At 37.3% G+C, this 24,655-nt stretch overlaps 1 protein-coding gene across 17 annotated transcripts in view; it reads left to right on the top strand.

Annotated features, from left to right (window-relative positions):
* Positions 1 to 24,490, top strand: part of APC (APC regulator of WNT signaling pathway) — a 138,395-nt gene extending 113,905 nt beyond the window's left edge. For 8 of the 17 annotated variants that reach the window (XM_082374736.1, XM_082374722.1, XM_082374732.1 and 5 more), the window contains 8 exons: positions 1,798 to 2,176; positions 3,884 to 3,979; positions 5,277 to 5,330; positions 9,048 to 9,187; positions 9,752 to 9,829; positions 10,119 to 10,235; positions 15,025 to 15,239; positions 16,821 to 24,490. In XM_082374736.1, coding sequence (XP_082230862.1) covers positions 1,798 to 2,176; positions 3,884 to 3,979; positions 5,277 to 5,330; positions 9,048 to 9,187; positions 9,752 to 9,829; positions 10,119 to 10,235; positions 15,025 to 15,239; positions 16,821 to 23,406 — 7,665 coding nt within the window. In that variant the 3' untranslated portion in view covers positions 23,407 to 24,490. The remainder of the gene's footprint in view (positions 1 to 1,797; positions 2,177 to 3,883; positions 3,980 to 5,276; positions 5,331 to 9,047; positions 9,188 to 9,751; positions 9,830 to 10,118; positions 10,236 to 15,024; positions 15,240 to 16,820) is intronic. The other 9 variants (XM_082374738.1, XM_082374734.1, XM_082374723.1 and 6 more) reach the window with 3 other exon arrangements.
* The last annotated feature ends 165 nt before the right edge of the window (positions 24,491 to 24,655 follow it).

Raw genomic sequence — 24,655 nt, 5'->3', positions numbered from 1 at the left:
TACTACTTGGGACCACTAGGATGCCAGTAACTGCTGGGAGTTGTATGTTTATTATCTCTGATCTTCTCGAAAACCCTTTGAGATATTCTTGCCCCTCTTTTTAAAATGAGAATACTGAAGCCAAAAAAAGATTCAGACAGCTGAATCGTGTAATTAAATTGGAATTCAACCCCAGATCTGTCCAACATCAACAAGTAGTTTTCACTATAAAGATAATGTTTAATATTCAACAGTACTATTGCATGAAAACTGGCAGCTAGAATACCATTTCCTTTTGAAGTGATTTATGTATGATAATATTAAGACCTTACTACATTTTTGAATGCCAGTTACTGTGCTATACATGTGTTATTTTATTTAATCTTCACAAAGAAAACCCTATTAGGTAAATTTCTCCATTTTGCAACTGAGACAACTGGGCCTCAGAGAATTCAAATAACTTGGTCGTGTCACACCACTCACTTGTAAATGGTGGAGTCAGAATTTGAAAGACTATTTATCCACAGTTCTGTACTGCCTTCCTAATAAAACTTTCATATCTAAGAGTAGTGTGTGTTTACCCATTTAGAGTAGAGTTTCTCAGCCTCAGCATTACTGGCTGGATAATTCCTCATTACATTGTAGGATGTTTACAGCATCCCTGGTCTTTACCTACTAGATGCCCGAAGCTTTTCCTCCCGAAGTTGTGACTGCCGAAAATGTCTCCAAGACGTTGCCAAAAGTGTCTCAGGGTGGCTAAAACTGCCCCTGGTTAAGAACCACTAATTTACAGATATGATACATTTATGTAATGGCCTCTACTTTTATGCAGTAGCTCTCACTTTAAAATGAGGTTGGTCACAGTGCAGGATAACTGGGTACTGTTTCCTGTTTCTAATCTGCTTCTAAGTAAATTCTTAGAATTTATGGTCAGGGAGTAATTGATGCTTACCAGCTGCTTTTAAAAAAAAATTGAATAAGAATCCTGGCTTTGTATCCCTGTATGATCAGAGCATTCTCCTTTTTATAACAAGATATTTTTACATGTATAACGGAGAAATCATAACTTTAACAATATTATACAGTAAGTCCCCTACATATGAACCTTCAAGTTACGAACTTTCAAAGATGCGAATGTATTGTAAACCTATTACAGTATAGTACTAAATGCCGATTGTGTTAGTTGGGTCCCTGGGCTAACTTTGTTGGACTTATGAACAAATTGGACTTGTGAACGTGCTCTCAGAATGGAACTCGTCCATATGTAGGGGACTTAACTGTAATTATAATCTGGTGAAGGTTACCAATTGCTGAGAGCTAGTACTTAGTAAGTAATAATTGCAGAAAAATATTTTCTCTTTATTGATTATGGTTGTAGATTTTAAAAATTAAAATTTTAAATTGTGTAAAGAATTTAGATAAACCACATTTCTGACTCTGCGTGTGTGTTGGCGGGGATGGGTGTGTGTGGTGTGGGGGGAGATATGAGAGAGAGAGAGAGAAATCAGTTGATTGTCATTCATTATAATCAGTGGATTATCACCAGCTGATCCAGACAAACAGCAATTTAGGTTTATGCAAGAACCTACTTTCTCTTTTTCAACACTATATACTACCACTACTAATATTTACTCATAAACAAGTTGGTGATGATTATATTATATGGATTTTGAAATAACGCTCATTACTTCATCCTGGAAAGGGGTTTTTGTTTTTGTTTTTAATGAGTTACAATAAATATCCCATTCATCACTTCATTGGTGTTGGCTTTTGGATATTAAAGTCATAATTTTGTTTCTAAACTCATTTGGCCCACAGGTGGAAATGGTGTATTCATTGTTGTCAATGCTTGGTACTCATGATAAGGATGATATGTCGCGAACTTTGCTAGCTATGTCTAGCTCCCAAGACAGCTGTATATCCATGCGACAGTCTGGATGTCTTCCTCTCCTCATCCAGCTTTTACATGGCAATGACAAAGACTCTGTGTTGTTGGGAAATTCCCGGGGCAGTAAAGAGGCTCGGGCCAGGGCCAGTGCAGCACTCCACAACATCATTCACTCACAGCCTGATGACAAGAGAGGCAGGCGTGAAATCCGAGTCCTTCATCTTTTGGAACAGATACGAGCTTACTGTGAAACCTGTTGGGAGTGGCAGGAAGCCCATGAACAAGGCATGGACCAGGACAAAAATCCAAGTATGTTCCGTATGGTGCATGTTACAAAGCAAATGTAAAAGTTTTTGAAATGAAAACTTTAAATTAGGATGGTGTCTTTATGAATAGGCGTGGGAAATTCATATTAGCCATCTACGCTGCTAACATAGTTTAAAGCTTAATTTCTCTATTTCTCTAGAAAAAATTAGCAAAGGAAAATGTTATATGTACTACAGTGCGACCACAAAAGAACAGAAAATCAAGACAGAGTCATAGCATAGCAGATCTAGAGAGAACTTGAGCGATTATGTCCTCCATCTCTTGAGATTAAGCTCAAGAAAGTGACTTTACACAAGTTCCTTCAGCTGTTAGTGACCAACCCGTAATCTCTTACATTTGCATATCACTCTACTCAGTGGATACAGAGCTGTGTTATATATGTTATTTGATCCTTACAACAACCTTGTGAAGTAGGAAGGGAAGATATTATCATCTCCATTTTACAGATGAAGAAACTGAGGCTCAGAGAGGCTAAAAGACTTGCCTGTGGCCTCACAGCTAGTGGGTGGGGTGGAGGCAGGATCAGAGGTCAGATCTCCTGACTCTCAGCCCAGTGCTCTTCCTACTTCACCATCCTGCTTCAGGCCATGGGGCCCCAGTTGCTGGGGTGATCAGCCTCCCAGCTCTTTGCTCAGGGAGAAACCCTTGGCCACCAGCCCCTCTCCTTCAGGAGCAGGGAACATGGGAGTTGGGACCTTTGGGGACATAACTTACTTCATTCCTGTAGCAAGAACCAAAAGCAGTAAGTATATAAGGTAAGACCTTCCTTTCACCTGATAAGAACACCCACATGCGCACACACACATGACAAAGGACTATTGTATCAGTATCTTGATTGCGGGAGTAGGAGAAAGAGTGATGTTGAGAACATGATCTATAAAGATTTAGATTTTTTTTAGGTAGGTATAAAGGTGAATTTATTTAAAATTTAAAAGTTTTCAAGAATAGAGTACAGCAGAAATGTCCTTTATATCTGTTTGTCCTAGGGATGAGGAGAACTATAGGATGCTTTACTGGAAGAACATTGTCTTTCTGGATTGTTTCTTTGTCCACAATTATATAATGACTCGCATTTTGTGCTCTTAATACCTATTCTCAGAAAAGTTAAATAGAATAAATACTATTACTTCTGAAAAATAGACTTGCTTTTTAAATTTTTATTTCAAGTAACAGTTTTGAAACTTTGTGCATAGTATTAAATGTGCAGGTACATTTTCTTGGACACCTTGTCTTTAAATTTTTGTTTACTATCTGGTATCTGTATAGTAAGCTTTCTATACTAGGTTTATACTAGGTTTCTCTACTACATTTGTATACAGCCATGTGTCTTTAAGTTTAAATAGAGATTGCAAATAAAAAGTTTTATACCAAAATGTTTTTATTATTTCATATAGCCAATATAATTTTTAAGTTATTTGAATTATAGCATAAACCTGCATGGGACTTAGTCCAGCAGACTTGGTCAAAGGCTGATGAGAGGTAGACATTTTTATGGAACCAAAAAAAACCCTTACGTTTTCCTTTCCATGTTTGTAGTATTTATTCATCTCTTCAGCAAATACTTGTTGATTCACTAAACTGCTATGCATTAGGGATGTATTAGTGAGCCCTGAGTATTTTTTAAGTATAATAAATATCACTACTTTTGAGAAAACAAAGCATATGGCTTATGTCAATTTTATCTTTCAGTGCCAGCTCCTGTTGAACATCAAATCTGTCCTGCTGTGTGTGTTCTAATGAAACTTTCGTTTGATGAGGAGCATAGACACGCAATGAATGAACTTGGTAAGACAAAATGTTTCTTAATGCCATAGAAGAATACTAAAGATTTTTCATCATTGTTGAATTAGGATATAAGGCCACTAACTTTTATTACCATCTGCTTCCTCCTTGTAGCAAATGACTATACTCTGGTTTCCAGAGGAGACAGACAATGTCCTAAGTGGCAGAAACTGCTACCCTTGTAACCTAACTTGGATTTTTAAAATCTTAACCAAAGGTTGGAAAAAATACTGAATGGTCCATTCTTGCCCCTATTGTCAAGGTAGACCCTGGGTGACAGTTGACGGGGAGGATAATTTGAATTGTTTTGAGACGTGGGGCTACGTAATTATTCTTGAACTCAGTCACTTCTGAAAGACATCAGAAGGAATTATTATTAAGATTCTCATTTATCTTCATGGTTATCAGTACTTTACTAGATTTTCATGATAAAGCAGCGTGGTATCTCTGAAACCGATTAATACGGAAAAGCATTATGCTCTGATTTATGTTAGAAACATTCCATTAATTGTGGAAGGATTACTCTTAGGTATGTGTTCTCACATACTCTAAACCTTATATAACCTGCATTTGTGCCCCCCATTTTTCATGTAATGGTTTTTCTTTGATTTCTAGGTTCATTTTGCACATGTGGTATTTATAAGTTGCATCATGCTGAGCCATCTCATGTGAACTGGATCGCTCTAGTCGTGCCACAAGCAAGAACCACACACTGAGTTTCCATCTTAGTGTAGCTGTGCCCTTGCTTTTTGTGCCGTTTATGTTACATTTCATTCAAGCCCCCACTTTGTATTCCTGCCACCCCTCATCATTATCATTCATCACTTATCTTAAAAGTGACAAAGTCATGACACTCTTAAACACAGAGAACCTGAACGGCCAAAAATGAGTGTTGTCTCCTTCAGAGTCATCACTTTGGGAGGCTGTGTACTTTGTGATTTCCGCCTGCCCTCCAGCCATGCTTTTCTTCCCACAAGCCCTAGCAGTCGGCCCACTTGATTCTCTTTCCTTCCCTTATGCCCCCAGCCTCCTGTGAAACTGAGTATGAGCTTATGAGTTCTCCCCTCCTCAGTACTGTCTCAGCATTGGTGAAATTTTAAGTTTGGGTGTTTTTTTTAACGCTAGTAATAATGGGGAAAATAATGAATAAACGGGAAAACTAATCCAATTTTTAGCTCCCACAAACGTTTTTTATAAATGTTCCTGTGTTCCAATGAACTATAGACTAGGACTGACACATTAATCATCTGAATTTCCAAGTAAAATCTAGACTCAGTATTTGTTCCTCTTCCTTCTTCAGGTAGGAAGGCTACCCGGGGCATTTCATCACAGGAGCTAGGGCAGGGGCTTTCAGGTGAGGAGCAGGATGGGGCCTCTGGGGGTGTGACTGCTGGGGATATAGCCACAGGGGATTACCTTCTTCTCACTCCTAGCCTCTGAATTTGCATTGGAGCAAAAGAAGGATCAAGGTGTGTGGACCGTGGGGAGATGGATTAAGACAGCACAAGGGATCTGACAGTGAGGAATAAGGAGGAAAGAAGTCCCAGGTGGATGAAGGGAAATTTCTAAGCCCGGTCAGCTAGGACTGTCATTTGTACATAGAAGAAAATTCTACAACTATTAGGGTCATTTAAGTTTGCACCTATTAGTATTGCAAGTTTCAGGCCATAGTATCAGTAATGTATACATTTATTAATTCCCAGCTCTGTCCCAGAAACTGTGCTAGGCACTAGGTATAAAAATGATTAAGACGTGGTCCTGACTTTCAAGGAATTCATAGTTAATTTGCATTAGTGTTTCCCAAACTAGATCATAATGATCACCAGAGGCAGTTGTCAAACCATGTATTTCTCTGGCCCGTGCGTGGTAAGCAAGCTTAGTAAAATAGAATCTCCAGAGGAGGGAACCTAGGAATCAAATCTAATAAGTGGCCCAGGTGATTCTTATGATCGGGAAATTTTGTGAAACACCAATATATAGAATATTGATGCTGAGCCCCTAATATTTATTTTAGAATGAGGCGTTTCATGCTAATAGTGACTATCTGAACCAAGTAAAAGAAAAGTAATATACTGTTTTAAAACTTAAGTATCATCTTTCTATTATCTCTTTTTGATAAGTTTAAATTAAGGATTTTGTTAAATGTCACCTGAAGCCATTGATCCTCTACTATCTGTAAGGTTATGAGATACCATATGAGATAGTATTTGGTTCATCTGGACCACTGTTCTCTAACATAGACACCAAGAAAATGTGGAAGGATGTGTTCATGACCTTTGCATTACCTTGAAACATCCTAATATTTCTTAGGGCAACCTATTTTTTATTGTATTGATCATGAATTCACATCATATTTTTGTGAATCCATTTATAGTTTTAATGTATAGATTCTTTGCCTTAAAATTCACTGAAAGTTTTCTTTTTACCTGCCTGAAATCATAAAGGGCTCTCTCTTTTATCTGACGCACTAAATTTTATTGAATGTCCTTTTTTTCATTAGCCACGTTCTTCATGGTTTTATTGGCATTGACCAAATCCTTCTTTAATCTTTGTTTTCACAATCAAGTCCTAAGATTTTTGGTTTTTCCATACAAAAGTAGTCAAGTGCCTTCTTGGGATTTTCTTTAGATCATTTCACCTTTCTTAAAACAGTATCACAGATACTGCTGTGCCAGGCAGGATTTTATGTAGGCACGAAGCATAGTATGTTTTGTTTTGGCTTTGATCGTCTGCTTTATAATCCTCAACATTTTGGTGATCTCCTCAGTACACAAGGCCACTGTCTACAGGTCAACAATGACTCCCGGATCTGTTTCCTGGGTCAAAACTCTCAGTTCTTTTACCGGTGGTTCCTTCTTCTTTACCAAAGTAATAAATAGTGGACTTTTTTGAAGCTCTGTACTAGGCTTTCTTCCACTCTCCCTAGGCAGCATCCTCTACTCCATGGCTTCAGTTACAGTGTTTTTCAAATTTACAGCTTAATCCAAGTTCTCTCTCCTGAGATTTACACACATTTTTCAAACTGCTCATTTGACATCTTCACCTAGATGATTTTTCAGACATTTCTGACTCAGCTGACAGAAACTGAGTTTGTTGTCTCCTCCATCCCTAAATCTCTGTCTCTTCCAGGGTTCCTTTTCTCAGAAAATGGTCTTCCAGTCAACCCACTTGCTGAAGCCAGAATCTTAGAAGACATCCATGAGTCTATTCTTATCCCCTATATCTCATAAATGCTTTAATTCTGGTTCTTAAATATATCTCAAATCACTGCTCTTTTTATCCCCACCCCAAGCAAGCCTCTGTCGTCTCTCCTGTTCTCCCATAGTTTGTCTTACTTGTCCCCCCACTTCCAATCATAATCCATTCTGCAGCCTACAGTCATAGGAATCTGTTTAGAACATACATCTGATTATTCCTTCCCCTGCCTTAAATCCTTGGTGAGGCACACAAAGTCTTGCATAATCTGGCCTTTACCCATTTTTGTAGCCTCACCTTGTGACCCTCCTCTTGTTGCTGTATATTTCAGGCCCAGCAGTCCTTGCACATGCTGTTTCATCTGCCTGAAATGCTTCCTTATTGTTTCTTCCCCACCCTTTTTAGATATTCATTCATCCTTTAAGTCTCAAGTTAAACATTGTTTCCTCAGCCATTTTCTTGATCCTCCCAGTCTAGGTTAAGTTCACCTGTTATCTTGCCCTGTGCTTCTACACAATCCAGTACACTTAAATTAGTTGTTCAGTGGCTGTCTTTGCTCTAATCTGTAAGCTCCATAAAGACATTGGCTGTTTTTTTTGTTGGCTGTTTATCTTCCCATCATCATGGGTGGATGGAGGAAAATCTTCCTAAATATGGTTTAGATTTTCCTTAACCAAATTAATTTTTACTTACCTACATTCAAACTCATCTGTCATTGGTGCTAGTTATAAAGATTTACACCAGTGTTCCAAGAGTTAAATCCCCTGACCTGGCATTCTTGACCCAAGATAGAACTTGGTCTATTTTGCAGATTTGCTGATTCATCTACATACTGACACTTCTAGATCATTTACAAAAATGTACCGATCCTCTTTCAGATTAATGACCTGATTGTTTAGACTTACAGTATCCAAGAATTGCCTGTTTATATTCATCTTCTCTTTTTCTGTCTAAGCCACTTCTCTGACAAAAGAATATCTCCAGTCCCATGATGATTAATATTGATGATGAATAATATTTTGAATAACCTCCATATGCATTTTTATTTTTCTTTTTATTCACTCCCTCACCATTTTGCTTCACCTTTTGTCTTTTTGTTTTGTTTTATCTTTTTACCACCCCTTCCTTTATGTCTTTTCCTTTCCTTTCCCTTCATTTTCCTCCTTGCCTTCCTACTGCTGACCACTGTGGGCATTGTTAAGTATACCCATTGGTGGGAATCAAGGGGAAAGAAAATACTAAATCCTAGTATTGGTATTTGACACTTCATGAGTATCAAAGAAAAGTAAGGATTAAAAAAAGTAAAAATTAAAAATGATTTTATAGAGTTCAGTAATAAGTTGAATAGGTAATTCTTTTTCATAAAAAAAAATAAGCTTTGCTTCATGCACAGTTTCATTTAGAAGTTTTAGTATTCCTAAGGATACTAAAAATTATTTGGGAGATAAAAATATATTAAAGTAATTAGGCCACAGTGTGTGACAATGAAGAGTGTTTGTAAAGTCCTAATAATAAAAATAAGTTACATTTTACTGCTTACATTCAGGAAGACCTAGTGTTAGAAAACAGCCTTCTTCATCCATGACAAGATACAGTGTATGTGCAGTAAATAGAGTATAATGTTCATTTCACTCGGTAAGGCAAGGGGCTGGAGGGTGGAGAAACTGGCAGAAAATGGAATAGTTGTCACTTGTACTTTATAAGTATATTACACAAGAGTCCTTTATAATATTTTCTGTAGCTTGTAATTCTAAAGACAAAATTAAATTTATATATTCTCATTCTTTGAGGTTTTTTTCCTAATAATTTATAAACTTGGTACCCATTTGTTTTATTTTAGATTATTATCTTTTTCCTCTTGCCCTTTTTAAATTAGGGGGACTACAGGCCATTGCAGAATTATTGCAAGTGGACTGTGAAATGTATGGACTTACTACTGACCACTACAGTATTACCTTAAGACGATATGCAGGAATGGCTTTGACAAACTTGACTTTCGGAGATGTAGCCAACAAGGTATGTTTTATAAGATCCATTTCTTATGATATCTCTGGTATGAGTTATTTTACTTTCATACAAACTACTTTTCACTGACTTTTTGTCACTCTGCTCATTAAACACTGAGCAACAAAAACCTGTACTTCATACCTCACTGCATATCCTTACTCATTTGGTTGTCTTATGCCTAAACAAAGGCAAAAGATGGAACACAGTAGTGGATTTATGTAATCACATTTAAAACACTATTCCTGGGAATGATAACAAAAATCTGGAAATCTTGGTGCAAGTGTTATACACGTGTTGGTTCCATCCGAATAAAAGACTTTAAAACCCTTTGCTTATTGTTTCTTATCATTTATTCACTTTATTTTTCCGGTTTGCCAAGAGAAGAACAAATACCAAAGGATTAGGAGGGTATTTGTCTTTCATTTATGTAATCTGGTTCTAGTTCTTTTATGGGTAAAACATTAGTTAGGATTGAATGAGACGATTGAAACTGGATTTGAAGTTTACTAGTCAAAAATAAAGCATGGCTCCAGGTTGCCTTATTATTGACCCTCTGTAATATTTGATTTACAGGCTACACTATGCTCTATGAAAGGCTGCATGAGAGCACTTGTGGCCCAACTAAAATCTGAAAGTGAGGACTTACAGCAGGTACTGCTTAGAATTTCAAATGTTTTTCTTGGCTGTTAGTGGGTTAATACCCTGATTTAGATTAATTTAAGCTGTGGCTCAGTGTTTAGCATCTCATGTTTAAATTGTGGCTACATTAACACCAAAATAGAGGAAAATAATTATATTGTAGGAATTCCTTTTGGCACTATATTAGCATTTAGAAGAAATTTATTTATTAATATATTTCTACTCTTAATATTGCGAACAAGAAAGCAACTAGTATGAATAATTTTATAAACAAATTATTCTAAAATTGATTCATTTGCAGGTTATTGCAAGTGTTTTGAGAAATCTGTCTTGGAGAGCAGATGTAAATAGTAAAAAGACTCTGCGTGAAGTTGGAAGTGTGAAAGCATTAATGGAATGTGCTTTGGAAGTGAAAAAGGTACCTTTGAAAACATTTAGTATTGCAATATGGATTTCATCTTTGGTTACTTTTTTGCTGCCATCTCCCACCCCTGAGGCTCACTAATTTCTGACCCTCTTATCTTACCTATCCCTAGACTTAGACTGCTCCAAACTCCTAAAGTATTAAGCTGGAAAAGATTGTACAAAGTAGCCTAGTATAAGTCAGGGTTTTTCAGACTCAGCACTGTTGACATCTTGCACCAGATAAGTCTTTGTTTTGGAGGACTGATCTGTGCCTTGTAGGATGTTTAGCAGCATCCCTGGCCTTTGCGCAGTAGATGCCAATACACCTTCCCCTCAGTCATAACAATCAGGAATATCTCCACATATTACCAGATGTCCTCTGTAAAGGAAAAGGGACAGAATCACCCTCAGTTGCCAATCACTGGTGTTAAGTGTTAACTCTTCGCTGCCCAAATCTCAATCTACCTGAGTCCTCAAATTCTGATAGTCACCCTGTCAAGAGGTAATCAGACCCAAAGGTGAGAAATCCCTCAAATAATAATTTGTTTACAAAAGGAAATAATCTCCAGATAGTATATCTACTTCAGAAACTAAGCTAATTTTTTTTTTAATTGAAATTTGAGAGGAACTAAGCAAGTCTTTTTAGCTAATCTGAATTTCCTTTCACCCAACCAGTCCTCCTTGATCCAGAGCCTACATGTTTTTCTCTTCAAAATTTCCTTTTCAGAGAAGGAAGAGTCTGCGGATTTTGTTTGTTTACTTATGTATTTTTTCTAAATTATATTATTTTATACCTGAAAAACCCAAGAAAATCAACTGAAGAATTGTTAGAAATAAGTATTCAACTAAATAACTGGATATAAAGATAATATTCAAAGGTGGTTAAAAGGCACAAACTTCCAGTTATAAGATAAATAAGTACTAGGGATGTAATATACAGTGTGATAAATCTTATTAACACTGCTGGATCATTATATATGAAAATTGTTGAGAGTAAATCCTGAGTTCTCATCACAATGAAAAAAATTTTTTTTCTATTTCTTTAATTTTGTGTATGTATGAGATGATAGATGTTCACTAAACTTATTGTGGTAATTATTTCATGATGTTTATAAGTCAAATCATTATGCTTTATACTTTAAACAGTGTTACGTGTCAACTATATCTCAAAACTAGGAAAAAAAGGTAATACTCAAATATACTTAGGGTCTGCATAAAGATACCTTTAAAACACTACCGAATCAGCAGAACACTTGTACTCACACTGCAGAAAAGAAGATACGTGAATAGCCAATAAGCACTTGAAAAGATACTCAACATTGTTAGTCATCCGGAAAATACAAATTACAACGAGATACCATTACAGATATTATATTGGTTAGAATTTAAAAGATTGGCCAACTGTTGTCAAGGATGTTAAGCAGCTGGAATTCTCACACACTGCTGGCGGGAATGTTACATGGCATACAGGCATACCTCGCTTTATTGCACTTTGCAGATATTACATTTTTTATAAATTGAAGGTTTGTGGCAACCCTGCATTAAGCAAGTCTATCGGTGCCATTTTTCCAACAGCATTATTTTTCAGTTAAGGTATGTACATTTTTTTTATACATAATGCTATTGGACACTTAATAGACTACAGTGTAGTGTAAGCATAACTTTTATATGCTCTACAGTATAGTGTAAACATAACTTTTATATGCACACCAAAAAAAAACACGATGTGACTTGGCTTTATTGCGATATTGGCTTTATTGTAATGGTCTGGAACCAAATCCGCAATATCTCTGAGGTATGCCTATCCAACTTTAGAGAACATTTGGCAGTGTTTTAAAATTAAACATTTACCTACCATACAACCTGGCCACCCAGGAGAAACAAAAACTTAAATTCACACAAAGACTTACAAATATTCACAGAGAGATTATTTGTGATAGCCAAAAACTAAAAATAACACAAATGTCCATCAATAGGTAAATGGGTAAACAAATTGTGGAATACAGTTTGACTATTAAAAAAAAAAAAAAAGAATGACCTATTGATACATTCAATAATCTGCAATGACAGGAATCAGAATAGCCGTTGCCTGGGGTTGGGGTTGGATTATGGGCGGCATGAGGAAAATGGAGGGGGTGATATAAATGTTATCTTGGTATACACACACATCAAAAATGATCAAATTGCACACTTGAAATATGTGCAGTTTATTGTTCTCTAATTATACCTTAATAAAATTATACAAAAAAAATTAGCGCCATGTACACTTTAAGACTCCTTTCTCATCAAGCTTGTGTGTTTTCAGAAAGATTTAATGTATTTGTAGGTATTATGGGAACTTGTATTGCTGCTGAATAGCTCATTATTTTATTGTCGCTCAAGGACCTCAAAGATCTACATACAAACTAATTGCTACAAACCAAGAAAGTTAGATTAAAAGACACATCCTACTGAGAAGCATAAGAGAAGACCATAGTAAATGGAAAGACATAGCCTGTTCTTGTAAAGGAAGAGTAGTAGTTTAAAGATCATTTCTTCCTAAATTCATCTATAAATTTTTAATGCAAGCCCAATCTTGGAAAAAGTAGCCCATCAGTAATTTATAATATCCAATTCTGGTTTGGGCCTGCTCTGGTTAGCAGTATTAGAATTTATTTTTTCCCTCTTTTTCTACATTCAGTGCAACCGTCATTATGAACGTTCTTTTCTCTTTTTTTAATTTGTCATCTCTTCCTTGTCAACTTCATTTACTACTAATGACCACAAGAACCAAAACTACCTTCCATGTTCCCCACGTACTGCATCATTTTACCATCATTCGCTGGCTCTTACTCTTCTACACAGCAGAATCTTTCCTTCACCTGCACTCTGTGCCCTAAGCGTGGCTATTTACGCAAAGCTGTTAGTCCCTTGCTCTTGTCTTCTGTATCTTCTCTACTGGGTGTAGAGAAGTAGGCTTTTTTATGTTTCAGCTATCTGTAAGAAGCCCAATATTTTGAAAATGAAAACAAAAATCCTCTGTTGCTTCTTCTAACTTCTGCAGTGTTTCTCTTTTTCCTATAAGAACCAAAACCCTGAACACATAGTCACTTGCTTCATTTCTTAACTGGCCATACCTTCTTCAGTCCTTTCTAATATTGCTTCTAACAAAATCTAGACTTATAGATTAACTAGGGTATTTCTTTTCTACCTACACCTATATTTGATACTTTTTGATCACACTCCTTACTGAATCTCTTCCCTTTGTTTTTACCACGTGTACTTCCAACATCTAATCATTTCTCCTTGTCTCCTTTAACTATAAAGCTTCTTTGAAACAAGACCTTTGGCCCTCTACATGTAGTCTTGAAGAGAGCAAATTCTATTTTCCTACCTTCAACTCTCACCTCTAGGACAGTTGTAAGTTTAGCTCACTCCTCTAAACTCTTGCCATTTTTTTCTGTTCTCAGGATACTTTGAATGTCCCACCTTTACCTCATTCACAATATAATTAAAATTGAGCTCTTAGCCTTTTCACATCTTCAGTGGTGAAAGCACTTCTTCCCTGCTTCCTGATAAGTAGTATCTAAACATGCTCCTACACTGTTTTATTTATTTACTACCTTGATGAAGAGAATACAATGGCTAGTTCCTTATTGGGTTAGGCCCAAAATGTTTGCCATGACATTCAGGGCCTTCTTTTACCTCTCTGACCTTACTTCCCACAATGCCCCAGCATGGACTTTGACTTCCTCTGTGTCTTCTTTCTGTTCTTTAGTCCTCCCTTGCTTATTTCCACTTCCATGCCTTTCCTCCTTCTACTTCCCCTGCCTTCTCTCTGAATGTACGGGTCTTTTCTTCTGCAGAGCTGCTCTCCTCCATGAAATATTTTACTTATTTAATTAAATTCAGATGGCAATAATCTTTCCATTAGAGCCCTTGGTTTCAAGTATGGTTTTGCATTCTTTTTTCCCCAGAGTAAACAGTTAGCACCTTCAAAGCAAGTATCAGTTGCTATGTTTTCTGGAGTGCCTCTAATTGTGATAGGCACAGAGTAGATCTCTAATGAATGTTTGTTTGTTCCCTGATTGATTTGTAGTAAGAAGAAAGACTGACATCAGGATCATGGCAAGTTTTGACCAAATATCCTTAACTGTATACTCAGAGTATTTTCTGTGACATTTATAATTTGTCAGTTTACTGTGATACTGTATACCAGGGAGTTCTGGTTTTTCAATTACTTTGTTTCTTTGGGGATTTTAAGAAATTGGAGTTTTCCTAGTATGCTTTCTTTTTAATAAGTTACATTGTTACTTTTGAATCAACCACACATAAATATATGTATGTGTGTTTTTATACAAACAATATTGCAGATACTCTTCTGCAGCTTGCTCTTTTCATTTAATGATACATCTAGATATCTTTCCATATCGGCATGTAGAGGGTTTTTTCTAGCTTCTGTTGTCCTGAAAATGCTATCTTTTCAGAATGCACATCAGTTCTGTTTCATATTGTAATATAAGCTCTTGTGAGATATGTGTGCACCATCTAAACACTTAGAATAACGTTCATAAAGGTCATTATTTTAATATTGCGTTTCGCTTGTTTCATGGGGATATCACTGTCTTAAGTTCGATTTGGTATTTTATGAAAGTTTTTCTAAATGAGGAGTTCCTAATACTTTACCAGTGAAGGATGGGCAGCAGGGAAGATTTAAAGAGGAAAAAAAAAAAAAAAAAGCTTCCTCAATAGAAGTAAACATAGACGTTATAAGAAGGAAATTCCAACTCTAATTAGATGACGCATATTCTGTTTCTTGATAGGAATCAACCCTCAAAAGCGTATTGAGTGCCTTATGGAATTTGTCAGCACACTGCACTGAGAATAAAGCTGATATATGTGCCGTAGATGGTGCGCTTGCATTTTTGGTTGGCACTCTCACTTACCGGAGCCAGACAAATACTTTAGCTATTATTGAAAGTGGAGGTGGGATATTACGGAATGTGTCCAGCTTGATAGCTACGAATGAGGACCACAGGTAAATACAGGGTTTTATATTACTTTTAAATGAAATTGTAAGATTCATACTCTCAGAAAGACTCAGCTGTATGCAGTGTTTTGTGTAATTATGCAAGTTCTAAGCCAAATTACATTTATGACAATGAAAATATAACTATTAATTCCTGACTTATTCATTAACATATTTATTCTAATAAAAGTTCATAGTATCATAAAGATGTCTAGAAATAAATGATACTTGAGAGGTATAACCCATGTGTAGAAGAAAAAATGAAAGTCATAAATATTACAGAGAAGAAAATCCTTCCCTATATGTTAACATGGCTTAAACGAGTATGAGGTTTATAAAAAACAAAACCTTGTGGTTATGATCCGGAGAGTACAATGGTTCACATTTTTCTGGTGGTGCCATAACATCAATAATCATAATATTTTTCAGCCAACCGCCATTCATCCAATCTGTTAGAGCTGTGAAACCTAAGAGAGCACCTCAGATACAAGGCACATATTTTCAGAACTTGAGCTCTGTATTATCTCAACAAAAAATATGGGTATCTTTCACAGCATATTTATTTATTTTATCCTGTATTGTTCCTCTCTCATTTTCAAAAAGACTATGAGGTACTTTTAGTAAAATGGCTTTGAAAAGAATGTAAACATCTTTTCTTTAAGTTTTTGATGCACCAGCTACAAGCCTTATAGCCCTTTCTTCTGTTCATAGAAGACCTCTTAGACTCAGTAAGCACTCAGGTGTCTACTGGACTGCTAGAGAGCCGCCATGGTAAAGCTTACTGCACCCTTGCCTATCAATTTTAAAGCCCACCAGCGCCGACTGTGCTGTCATTAAGCTTCATTTTACCATGCCTTAAACAAGCCATAGCTCTTTCAGATCCTAACATTCATTATGCTGACTCTTAACTCTTGTTTTTATAGTTAATGTTTTGAAAACTTTTCTTTCACTTTATTTTTAGAAATAACGACTACACACAGTTTGCCCGAGAACACGTGTAAGGGGGAATGGCAGTATTACATAATCAAACCAGAGGCAGAAAGATTATCTAAAAGTCATTCTGCTGACCTAGGAGCTTACAGTGTGCTCCCTGACTTTGTAAAGATCTATTGTCAATCAGTTTCTTCTGTCTACCTCTTCTGAGATGTCTCAGTTTGTCGACATTGTGGTGCCCATCCAGAGATTAAATTACCACAGCCCCTGTTCAGCTTAAGATTTCATAATACATCTGTACTCCTCAAACTGAGAAACTCTGTCACTATGTAAATAAAGTAAATACATCTGCTCAAGAAAAAATGTTTAAAGCTATTGGGTCAGAATAGGAAATGTAGAATTGATTAAACTTAATGCTTTTACTTCTTTTAGTCTGACAGATGAGTACTTTAAAACAATAAACATTAAATGAACTAAGATAGAACAAAAGGAGATGGGTAATGCTTGAAATTTATAGTATAATTTGGTGTAATTTTATTATGCCTGTTGTTAATAAGCTTTAGTAGTTATCCTTAGATTTAAATTTGTTTTCTGTCCTTTTATTTGTTGTTACTATGAACAGATTTTTACCTTACTTTTGTGATATTTTTATTTCAGGCAAATCCTAAGAGAGAATAATTGCTTACAAACCTTATTACAACACTTGAAATCTCACAGTTTGACAATAGTCAGTAATGCATGCGGAACCTTGTGGAATCTCTCAGCAAGAAATCCTAAAGATCAGGAAGCATTATGGGACATGGGAGCAGTCAGCATGCTCAAGAACCTCATTCATTCAAAGCACAAGATGATTGCTATGGGAAGTGCTGCAGCTTTAAGGAATCTCATGGCAAATAGACCTGCAAAGTATAAGGATGCCAATATCATGTCTCCTGGTTCAAGCTTGCCTTCTCTTCATGTCAGGAAACAAAAAGCCCTAGAAGCAGAATTAGATGCTCAGCATTTATCAGAAACTTTTGACAATATTGACAATTTAAGTCCAAAGGCATCTCATCGTAGTAAGCAGAGACACAAGCAAAATCTCTATGGTGACTATGTTTTTGACACCAATCGACATGATGATAATAGGTCAGACAATTTTAATACTGGAAACATGACTGTCCTGTCACCATATTTAAATACTACAGTGTTGCCCAGCTCCTCTTCATCAAGGGGAAGTTTAGATAGTTCTCGTTCTGAGAAAGATAGAAGTTTGGAGAGAGAACGAGGTATTAGTCTAGTCAACTACCACCCAGCAACAGAAAATCCAGGAACCTCTTCGAAGCGAGGTTTGCAGATTTCTACCACTGCAGCCCAGATTGCCAAAGTCATGGAAGAAGTATCAACCATTCATACCTCCCAGGAAGACAGAAGTTCTGGGTCTACCCCAGAACTACACTGTGGGACAGATGAGAGGAATGCACTAAGAAGAAGCTCTACCGCCCACACACATGCAAACTCTTACAACTTCCCCAAGTCAGAAAACTCAAACAGGACATGTCCAGTGCCATATGCCAAAGTAGAATACAAGAGATCTTCAAATGATAGTTTAAATAGTGTCAGCAGTAGTGATGGTTATGGTAAAAGAGGTCAAATGAAACCTTCAGTTGAATCCTATTCTGAAGATGATGAAAGTAAATTTTGCAGCTATGGTCAGTATCCAGCTGACCTAGCCCATAAAATACATAGTGCAAATCATATGGATGATAATGATGGAGAACTAGATACACCAATAAATTATAGTCTTAAATATTCTGATGAACAGTTGAACTCTGGAAGGCAAAGTCCTTCACAGAATGAAAGATGGGCAAGACCCAAACATATAATAGAAGATGAAATAAAACAAAATGAACAAAGACAATCAAGGAGTCAAAGCACAACTTATCCTGTATATCCTGAGAGCACTGATGATAAACACCTCAAGTTCCAACCACATTTTGGACAGCAAGAATGCGTTTCCCCATATAGGTCAAGAGCAGCCAATGGTTCAGAAACAAATCGAGTAGGTTCTAATCATGGAATTAATCAAAATGTAAATCAGTCTTTGTGTCAGGAAGATGACTATGAAGATGATAAGCCAACCAACTATAGTGAACGTTACTCTGAGGAAGAGCAACATGAGGAAGAAGAGAGACCAACCAATTATAGCATAAAATATAATGAAGAAAAACATCATGTGGATCAGCCTATTGATTATAGTTTAAAATATACCACAGACATTCCTTCTTCACAGAAACCAGCATTTTCATTCTCAAAGAATTCATCTGGACAAAGCACTAAAACTGAACACATCTCTTCAAGCAGTGAGAATACATCCACACCTTCATCTAATGCCAAGAGGCAGAATCAGCTCCATCCAAGTTCAGCACAGAGCAGAAGCGGTCAGACCCAAAAAGCCACCTCTTCCTCTTGCAAAGTTCCCTCTATCAACCAAGAAACAATACAGACTTACTGTGTAGAAGATACCCCAATATGTTTTTCAAGATGTAGTTCATTATCATCTTTGTCATCAGCTGAAGATGAAATAGGGTGTGATCAGACAACACAAGAAGCAGATTCTGCTAATACCCTACAAATAGCAGAAATAAAAGAAAACAGTGGAACTAGATCAACTGAAGATTCTGTGAGTGAAGTTCCAACAGTGTCACAGCACATTAGAACCAAATCCAGCAGACTCCAGGCTTCTGGTTTATCTTCAGAATCTACCAGGCACAAAGCTGTTGAATTTTCTTCAGGGGCCAAATCTCCATCAAAGAGTGGTGCTCAGACACCTAAAAGTCCACCAGAGCACTACGTTCAGGAGACTCCTCTCATGTTTAGCAGATGTACTTCTGTCAGTTCACTTGATAGTTTTGAGAGTCGTTCGATTGCCAGCTCCGTTCAGAGTGAACCCTGCAGTGGAATGGTGAGTGGCATTATAAGCCCCAGTGACCTTCCAGATAGCCCTGGACAAACCATGCCACCAAGCAGAAGTAAAACCCCTCCTCCCCCTCCTCCTCAAACAGCCCAGACTAAGCAAGAAGTACCTAAAAATAAAGCACCTAGTGCTGAGAAGAGAGAAAGTGGCCCTAAGCAAGCTGCTGTAAATGCTGCAGTACAGAGGGTCCAGGTTCTTCCAGATGCTGATACTTTGTTACATTTTGCCACAGAAAGTACTCCTGATGGATTTTCTTGTTCATCTAGCCTGAGTGCTCTGAGCCTCGATGAGCCATTTATTCAGAAAGATGTGGAATTAAGAATAATGCCTCCAGTTCAGGAAAATGACAATGGGAATGAAACAGAAAATGAGCAGCCTGAAGAATCAAATGAAAACCAGGAAAAAGAGGCAGAAAAACCCACTGATTCTGAAAAAGATCTATTAGATGATTCAGATGATGATGATATTGAAATACTAGAAGAGTGTATTATTTCTGCCATGCCAACAAAATCTTCACGCAAAGCCAAAAAGCCAGCCCAGACTTCTTCCAAATTACCTCCACCTGTGGCAAGGAAACCAAGTCAACTGCCTGTGTACAAACTTCTGCCATCACAAAACAGATTACAAGCACAAAAGCATGTTAGTTTTACACCAGGAGATGATATGCCTCGGGTGTATTGTGTAGAAGGGACACCTATAAACTTTTCCACAGCTACATCTCTAAGTGATCTAACAATAGAATCCCCTCCAAATGAGTTAGCTGCTGGAGAAGGTGTTAGAGCAGGAACACAGTCAGGTGAATTTGAAAAACGAGACACCATTCCTACAGAAGGCAGAAGTACAGATGAGGCTCAAACAGGGAAAGCCTCATCTGTAACTATACCTGAACTGGATGACAATAAAACAGAAGAAGGCGATATTCTTGCAGAATGCATTAATTCTGCTATGCCCAAAGGAAAAAGTCACAAGCCTTTCCGTGTGAAAAAGATAATGGACCAGGTCCAACAAGCATCTATGTCTTCATCTGGAACTAACAAAAATCAATTAGATGGTAAGAAAAAGAAACCTACTTCACCAGTAAAACCTATACCACAAAATACTGAATACAGGACACGTGTAAGAAAAAATACAGACTCAAAAAATAATTTAAATGCTGAAAGAAATTTCTCAGACAACAAAGATTCAAAGAAACAGAACTTGAAAAACAGTTCCAAGGACTTCAATGATAAGGTCCCAAATAATGAAGATCGAGTCAGAGGAAGTTTTACTTTTGATTCACCTCATCATTACACACCTATTGAAGGCACTCCATACTGTTTTTCACGAAATGATTCTTTGAGTTCTCTAGATTTTGATGATGATGATGTCGACCTTTCCAGGGAAAAGGCTGAATTAAGAAAGGGGAAGGAAAATAAGGAATCAGAATCTAAAGTTACCAACCACACAGAACTAACCTCAAACCAACAATCAGCTAGTAAGACACAAGCTGTTCCAAAACATCCAATAAATCGAGGTCAGCCTAAACCCGTGCTGCAGAAGCAATCCACTTTTCCCCAGTCCTCCAAAGATATACCAGACAGAGGGGCAGCAACAGATGAGAAGTTACAGAATTTTGCTATTGAAAATACTCCAGTTTGCTTTTCCCGAAATTCCTCTCTAAGTTCTCTTAGTGACATTGATCAAGAAAACAACAACAACAAGGAAAATGAACCTATCAAAGAGACAGAGCCCCCTGACTCACAGGGAGAACCAAGTAAACCTCAGGCATCAGGTTATGCTCCTAAATCATTTCACGTTGAAGATACCCCTGTTTGTTTCTCAAGAAACAGTTCTCTCAGTTCTCTCAGTATTGATTCTGAAGATGACCTGTTGCAGGAATGTATAAGTTCTGCAATGCCAAAAAAGAAAAAGCCTTCAAGACTCAAGGCTGATAATGAAAAGCATAGTCCCAGAAATATGGGTGGCATGTTAGCAGAAGATTTGACACTCGATTTGAAAGATATACAGAGACCAGATTCAGAACATGGTTTATCCCCTGATTCAGAAAATTTCGATTGGAAAGCTATTCAGGAAGGTGCAAATTCCATAGTAAGTAGTTTACATCAAGCTGCTGCTGCCGCATGTTTATCTAGACAAGCTTCGTCTGATTCAGATTCCATCCTTTCCCTGAAATCAGGAATCTCTCTGGGATCACCATTTCATCTTACACCTGATCAAGAGGAAAAACCCTTTGCAAGTAATAAAGGCCCACGAATTCTAAAACCTGGGGAGAAAAGTACATTGGAAACTAAGAAGTTAGAATCTGAAAATAAAGGAATAAAAGGAGGGAAAAAAATTTATAAAAGTTTGATTACTGGAAAAGTTCGATCTAATTCGGAAGTTTCAAGCCAAATGAAACAACCCCTTCAAACAAACATGCCTTCAATCTCTCGAGGTAGGACAATGATTCACATTCCAGGAGTTCGGAATAGCTCTTCAAGTACAAGTCCAGTTTCTAAAAAAGGCCCACCCCTTAAGACTCCAGCCTCCAAAAGCCCTAGTGAAGGTCAGGCAGCTACCACTTCCCCCAGAGGAGCCAAGCCATCAGTGAAGTCAGAATTAAGCCCCGTTACGAGGCAGGCATCCCAGACACCTGGGTCAAATAAAGGGCCTTCTAGATCAGGATCTAGAGATTCCACTCCGTCAAGACCTGCCCAGCAGCCATTAAGTAGACCTATGCAGTCTCCAGGGCGAAACTCAATTTCTCCTGGTAGAAATGGAATAAGTCCTCCTAACAAATTATCTCAGCTGCCAAGGACGTCATCCCCTAGTACTGCTTCAACTAAGTCCTCGGGTTCTGGGAAAATGTCTTACACATCTCCTGGCAGACAGATGAGCCAACAGAACCTCACCAAACAAACGGGTTTATCCAAGAATGTCAGTAGTATCCCAAGAAGTGAATCTGCCTCCAAAGGACTAAATCAAATGAGTACTAGCAATGGAGCCAATAAAAAGGTAGAACTTTCTAGAATGTCTTCAACTAAATCAAGTGGAAGTGAATCTGATAGGTCAGAGAGACCTGTATTAGTACGCCAGTCAACTTTCATCAAAGAAGCTCCAAGCCCAACCCTAAGGAGAAAATTGGAGGAATCTGCTTCATTTGAATCTCTTTCTCCATCTTCTAGACCAGATTCTCCCACTAGGTCCCAGGCACAGACTCCAATTTTAAGTCCTTCCCTTCCTGATATGTCTCTGTCTACACATTCGTCTGTTCAGGCTGGTGGATGGCGAAAACTCCCACCTAATCTCAGTCCCACCATAGAGTATAATGATGGAAGACCAGTAAAGCGCCATGATATAGCACGCTCTCATTCCGAAAGTCCTTCCAGACTTCCCATCAATAGGTCAGGAACCTGGAAACGTGAGCACAGCAAACACTCATCATCCCTTCCCCGAGTAAGCACTTGGAGGAGAACCGGAAGTTCATCCTCAATTCTTTCCGCTTCATCAGAATCTAGTGAAAAAGCAAAAAGTGAGGATGAAAAACATGTGAACTCTATTTCAGGAACCAAACAAACTAAAGAAAACCAAGTATCCACAAAAGGAACATGGAGAAAAATAAAAGAAAGTGAAATTTCTCCCACCAGTAGTACTTCTCAGACCACTTCCTCAGGTGCTGCAAATGGTGCTGAATCAAAGACTCTGATTTATCAAATGGCACCTGCTGTTTCTAAAACAGAGGATGTTTGGGTGAGAATTGAGGACTGTCCCATTAACAACCCTAGATCTGGAAGATCTCCAACAGGAAATACTCCCCCAGTGATTGACACTGTTTCAGAAAAGGGAAACCCAAACACTAAAGATTCAAAAGATAATCAGGGAAAACAAAATGTGAGCAATGGTAGTGCTCCTGTACGCACCATGGGTTTGGAAAACCGCCTGAACTCCTTTATTCAGGTAGATGCCCCAGACCAAAAAGGAACTGAGGCAAAACCGGGACAAAGTAATCCTGTCCCTGCATCAGAGACTAATGAAAGTTCTATAGCTGAACGTACCCCATTTAGTTCTAGCAGCTCAAGCAAGCACAGTTCACCGAGTGGGACTGTTGCTGCCAGAGTGAGTCCTTTTAATTACAACCCAAGCCCAAGGAAAAGCAGCGCAGATAGCACATCAGCCCGACCATCTCAGATCCCAACACCAGTGAATAACAACACAAAGAAACGAGATTCAAAAACTGACAATACAGAATCCAGTGGAACTCAAAGTCCTAAACGCCATTCTGGGTCCTACCTTGTGACATCTGTTTAAAAAGAGCTGGAATGATGAAACTAAGAATGTGTTATGTGTTAATTACAACTGCTATGTAGAAATTTTGTTTCAACCAATATGTATAAAACAGATAACTAATAAGAACCTGCTGTATAAAAAATAAAATTCAAAACAAATTTTGTTTCAAATGAAACTAAAAGACTGAAAAATTTTGTAAATAGGTTTGATTCTTGTTAGAGGGTTTTTGTTCTGGAAGCCATATTTGATAGTATACTTCATCTTCACTGGTCATATTTTGGGAGGCACTCTTGATAGTTAGGAAGAAAATGGTAAAGCCAAGTATATTTGTACAGTATGTTTTTCATGTATTTAAGTAGCATCCCATCCCATCATCCTTTAATTATTGCTTGTCTTAAAATAACACTACAGATAGAAGATATGATATATTGCTGTTATCAATCATTTCTAGATTATAAACTGACTAAACTTACATCAGGGAGAAATTGGTATTTATGCAAAAACCGTTCTGTTTTAGTCCTTGTGAGTCCATCTGACATCATAATCATGTGGCTGTGAAATTCACAGTAATATGGTTCCCGACGAACAAGTTTACCCAGCCTGCTTTGCTTTACTGCATGAATGAAACTGATGGTTCAATTTCAGAAGTAATGATTAACAATTCTGTGGTCACATGATGTTCATATAGATAGCTATAGTGTAACAACTTACACTATTTTGTGCTCAAAACAAACAAAACAAAATCTGTGTAACTGTAAAACATTGAATGAAACTATTTTACCTGAACTAGATTTTATCTGAAAGTAGGTAGAATTTTTGCTATGCTGTAACTTGTTGTATATTCTGGTATTTGAGGTGAGATGGCTGCTCTTTTATTAATGAGACATGAATCGTGTCTCAACAGAAACTAAATGAACATTTCAGAATAAATTATTGCTGTATGTATAAACTTACTGAAATCGGTATTTGTTTAAGGGTCTTATTTCACATTTGTATTAATAATTATCAAAAGGGCCTCTTTTAAAAGCTTATATAATTTTCTTCTTCAAATTCTATGCATTAAGAGTAAAATTCCTCTTACTGTAATAAAAACAATTGAAGCTGACTGTTGGCATTTAACCATTCCATGCATTGGCACTTAACCTTTCCTGAAAAAAAAAGTTACTGTGTGATTAGCACCAAGTATAAATCAGCACTTTGCCATGCTCAGAAAATGCAAATCATGTTGAACTTCAAAGGTAGATTTAACACTATTAAGATATTCAAAAGA

This window comes from Balaenoptera borealis, assembly GCF_965194805.1.
Source record: "Balaenoptera borealis genome assembly, chromosome: 2".
Lineage (NCBI taxonomy): Eukaryota > Metazoa > Chordata > Mammalia > Artiodactyla > Balaenopteridae > Balaenoptera > Balaenoptera borealis.
The sequence above is the reverse complement of the archived record's forward strand: the minus strand, read 5'-3'. Positions and strand labels throughout refer to the sequence as shown.